The sequence below is a fragment of the Equus przewalskii genome, chromosome 18 (genome assembly GCF_037783145.1).
Source record: "Equus przewalskii isolate Varuska chromosome 18, EquPr2, whole genome shotgun sequence".
NCBI lineage: Eukaryota > Metazoa > Chordata > Mammalia > Perissodactyla > Equidae > Equus > Equus przewalskii.
In genome coordinates, this window is record NC_091848.1 from 48,597,923 (window position 1) to 48,602,410 (window position 4,488).

Genomic DNA, 4,488 nt, shown 5'->3' on the forward strand with positions numbered 1-4,488 from the left:
GTTGCTTATTCAAAGCCTTCCTCTTTCTACTTCCTTATTCGTCTTGGCTCATCATTACAAGGAACCGTTAACCCAGAGGGTACTATCCCCACTTTTAGTCTTAGTGAAGTGGCCATTTACTGGTGATGGAGCGTTGATGGGATATTAGAAAAGAATGTTGTAATAAAGACTTGAAGAAACTGCTTATTCTTTTGAGGACTTTAGATTCTTTTGGAAAAAGAGACATATTAAAATGAATGTAGCTTGGAATGGCCCTAAGAGGACTGAGTTTCTCTAGCTATGTGACACTGTGCCTGGCCCTTACCAGCTATGTGACGTTGTGTAAATTACTGTATTTCTCTGTCCAAAAGGTTCCTATCTCATAGAAGAAGTCTTGGACCATTTCATCTCTAAGGCGCTTTCCAGTTCCAACAGTTTTTATTTTAAATATTTGTGAAGTTCTACCTCTGAGCTCTTCTTCCAGTTATCTCAGGACATTTAGTCTCTCGATAACCTTGTAGATTATTACAGTTTTTTTTTTTTTTTTTTTTTTTTCAAGTTTCAGATATTTATTAATCAGTGTAAACCCCAACATAACACACCAACATGATTTCGTGCATTTAGAGGGGGAATATTTCCTGGTTAAGTGGAAAATTGTGCGGATGGCTTCTGGAAGACCTTCATTCTAAGCAGCTTGATAGTGAAACATTTCATTTAGAAGTCTGGACCTTCTTTCTTCAGTTTGCTGTAATCTACATTCACCGAGAAGAACTTGTATTGATCATTGGGACCCAGTTTGTTCCAGGGTTCTGGGTTATTCTTTCTGTCCCAACTGACATCTGGATTGAACATCGCCAGGCGCAAGACATAGAGCGCTGCTCCAGTACCTCCCGCTCCAATAAAGATAAAGAGAGGGATCAAGCTCGGATGTTTCTTGGCCTGACCGAGGATGTGGCGGAGCATGGCTGCGGCAGAGGCCTCAAATCCGGGAGGTCAGAAAAACAAAACGGCAAAGCTCGGGACTCAGTAGTCACTCGATTATTACAGTTTTTAAGAGGCTTGAGAGTGGTACAGCAAGGCAAAGTGACTCGATCAAGGCTATACACTCTTCAAAAGGGCTAAATTGCATTTTGTTGTATTCATTCTTTTATTTGTTCAAGAGAGAATGATGCATCCTACGTTGAACGTGTAAACTAGAATACAAATGTTCTCAAAATATTACCCACAATCCAGAACTATAAGTCTTAGAAATGAAAGAATCTTTTCAAATCTGCCAGTGCATATTAAAAGCATCAGCTTTGTCAAGGTAATAGGAGAACAATACAGTAGATAGAGGGAAAAGCAATGATGTGAATTGGTCTTCCACGTGTTATAAGCCAAGGCCAATCTATACGCAGTCAAACTTTTTGAGTTGCATTAAGAGTCTGGGCTGGGCTGGGGCTTCCCTCACTCCTTGTAGCACTTGGCGTGAGGTACTGAGGGCTTCTGATAAATTTGGACAACAGTCTCTATGAGCTGTAACATAGCTCTTCAGAAAGGTCAAGGAGGCACTGGGAAAACGTTGGTCTCTGACTTTCATCCAAATCTGCAGAGCTCGGAATTCTCCCTAATATTTGGGACCATCGGAAATCCTAGGATTGGAGTTCACCAGGGCAACCCAATCCAGACTGCTGACATACCAATAATTTCCTATGGCCACTGTAACAAATTGTCATCTTCTTAGTGGCTTAAAACAACACAGATTTATTCTCTTACAGTTGTGGAGATCAGGAGTTCTAAAATCAAAGTTCCTTCTAGAGGCTCTAAGGGAGAAAGTAGTTCCTTGCCTTTTTCAGCTTCTAGAGGCTGCCTGCATTCCTTGGTTCTTGGCTCCTTCCTCCATCTTCAAAGTCAGCTACATGCACTTCAAATCTCTCTTTTGCTGATTCTGACTCTTCAACAACCCTCTCATTAGGAACCTTGTGATTACACTGTGCCCACCCAGATATTCCAGGATAATCTTCCCCATCTCAAGATCATTAACTTAATCATATCTGCAATGTCCCTTTTCCCACATAAGGTAATTTACTCAGAGGGTCTGGGGATTAGGATGTGGGCATGTTTAGGGGCCGCAGTTCTGTCTACCACAAGTGCTAAACTGAATGGATCCATCTGGATCCAATCTATGCTCAGAAATGATGTTTAGTAAGTTTTAGTCACCATCAATTAGATAAAAGCAGATTCCCAGTTGTCTCCTGGGAATAATAGCATCTGAGCCATACAAAGGGACAGTGACTGCAAAAGCTCCAGAGGGCTAATGGACACAACATTAAAGGTAGATACTTTGGCCAGCCACTCAGAAATTAGAGGAGTCAGTAAACTTTGATATGCTCCCATATTCTTTAACCTTGTAGCCAATTCAACACAAAAGCACCTCCAGCCTCCCGAGATTAAGATGCACTTCTGCCACAGGGCATGCACTGACTGCTCCTTCTGCATAGGACATGATTTCCTCAGATATTTACTTGCAAATCCCCTTATCTTTTTCAAATCTTTGTTTAAATGTCATTTTCTCAATGAAGTTTACTCTGATCATATTAAAATTGCAAACCTATCCCCCTCCTCATATGTCTGATCTGCATTACCCTGGTCTAGTTTAAATTTTTCTATAGCCCTTATCACTTTCTTGTAATTATATAATTTACTTTGTTATGTTCACAGGGCTTTCTTTTCTCCTAGCCCTGCACCTAGGAATTAGAGCCTAAGGAACCAGAGATTGGTAACCGTTTTTTTCACTGAAGGAGCCCAACTGCTGAGAATAGTGTCTGGCATAAAGTTGGTGCTCAATAAAGATTTTGAATGAATTGAACACTAAAGATAAACCTCAGGTACTTCAGTTAAGCGTACCCTAATTGGCCTGTTTTTAATTGCACCCAAATGTTAATTGATTGTTCCAATTTTAATTGATTCCGAATTTTCAGCTTGTTAGCTGTTTTTGCTCTTCTTGTATTTTTGACTTATAGATCAATATTTGGCACTCAAGAGAAATCATGCTCAGACTCATTGCTCCAGTTATTCCAACCCTGGCTACATCCAGAAGGAAGATTCACTCTAGCTCTGGCCTTGGGAAGCAAGTTTGGCGCCAGTTTACTTGGCAGATGCCTCCACTGGGCCCATACAGCCTGGGATCAGGATTAGTTAGATATTTCTGTAACAAATGCTTTTCTGAAGTGCTCTCATAGTGGTTCCACGAAACTGTTGGAGTCCAAAGGGAAAGGATTTGCTGTTCAAAAGTAATAGAATCTCACTTGATAAACATTATATAGGATATAACTCTTTTCCTTTTGCTATTTCCTAAGCATCCTAACTTTGTTTTCTTCCTTGGATAAGAAATGAAAATGTTCTTCATACCTCTGATATGATTCATTTCCTGTCAGGCAATTCTGCAGAACAGTAGAATCTCATGGGTTTGCCAATGTGGCTTTGAGGCCAGTGCTAAACTTATGTGAAACAAAACCGGGAGTAAGAGGGAACAATTTTAGAGGTGACATGTAATGCCAATTTTCGAAACATATTAATAACAAATATGAACGTTTGCCCAGTTTGATGACCTGCTAACCTAGCACAGTAATTGGTCATCTCTTCTAGACCAAATAATCTAGGCTACACATAGTATGTTTTCAAAATGGGACCAATATAAATGCATAGTTTTTTTTGACATCTATCATGTCTAAGACAGTTGGGGTGTTAGGAAGAGTCACTACAACGTTAATAACCAAGGGGATAAAAATATTTAATTTGGCATGTCATGTGGATCCTCAGGAAGTGAAAGTCCTTGTGCTGTGCAAGCACAGTTATCAAAGCCTTTCTTTAAATCTCCCTCGGCTGGCTTCACCACCCAGCATGCTGAGCTCACTACTTGCCTGTCATATTCTATTGAAAAGAACAGGATGACAAGACTTGATCCATGTCTGCAGCAGCACAGCAGGTGAGTTTTATTTGGATGAGCCAGAAACAATTCTCAGCCAAAGAGATGTCTTATTAACAAGCATGAAAGGATGAGACAAATTCAACTAAAATGTAGATTACAGAAAATATTCTGCAGGAGCGTCAGAAGTCCTCTGAATTCATTTGTCAATTCCTTTATACACAAAATCATTTTGTGGCTTAAAAATATTTATGGAGTAAGGCTTAGATATCTCTAGACAGGTTATATCATCTAAGAATCTAAAGTTTTCATCTAAATGAAAACATGTGGAGAAATCATATTTCTATTCTAAGCCTTTATTATCTATGTAGTGGATAAGTTAACCAATGCCTGATATCAAATTTGAGACCAAGTTTTGGTCCTAAGATTTTTTGTTTCACTCATGTCATCAAATTTGTGATAACTCTGATTTTTCCAATACCAATTTTAAAAATAAATTAAGCTTAAAGGAAAATGGAAAATTTCCCTGACTGCAGAATTGACAGGGGTGTGGAGAGTGGGATGGAGCACACCATATTCTCTCAAGTGTGATCTTATTCCAA

General features: G+C 39.4%; 1 protein-coding gene across 1 annotated transcript; it reads right to left on the reverse strand.

Moving 5' to 3' along the window:
• Positions 1-538: 538 nt before the first annotated feature.
• On the reverse strand, positions 539-1,011 carry LOC139077041 (cytochrome c oxidase subunit NDUFA4). Its single transcript, XM_070582767.1, has one exon. It carries the CDS (start codon positions 940-942, stop codon positions 694-696), a length of 249 nt encoding a protein of 82 aa, XP_070438868.1. The 5' UTR covers positions 943-1,011; the 3' UTR covers positions 539-693.
• Between the last annotated feature and the right edge of the window lie 3,477 nt (positions 1,012-4,488).

Coding starts and splice junctions, on each gene's coding strand:
- LOC139077041 (XM_070582767.1), bottom strand. CDS start 942: ATGCTCCGCCACATCCTCGGTCAGGCCAAGAAACATCCGAGCTTGATC.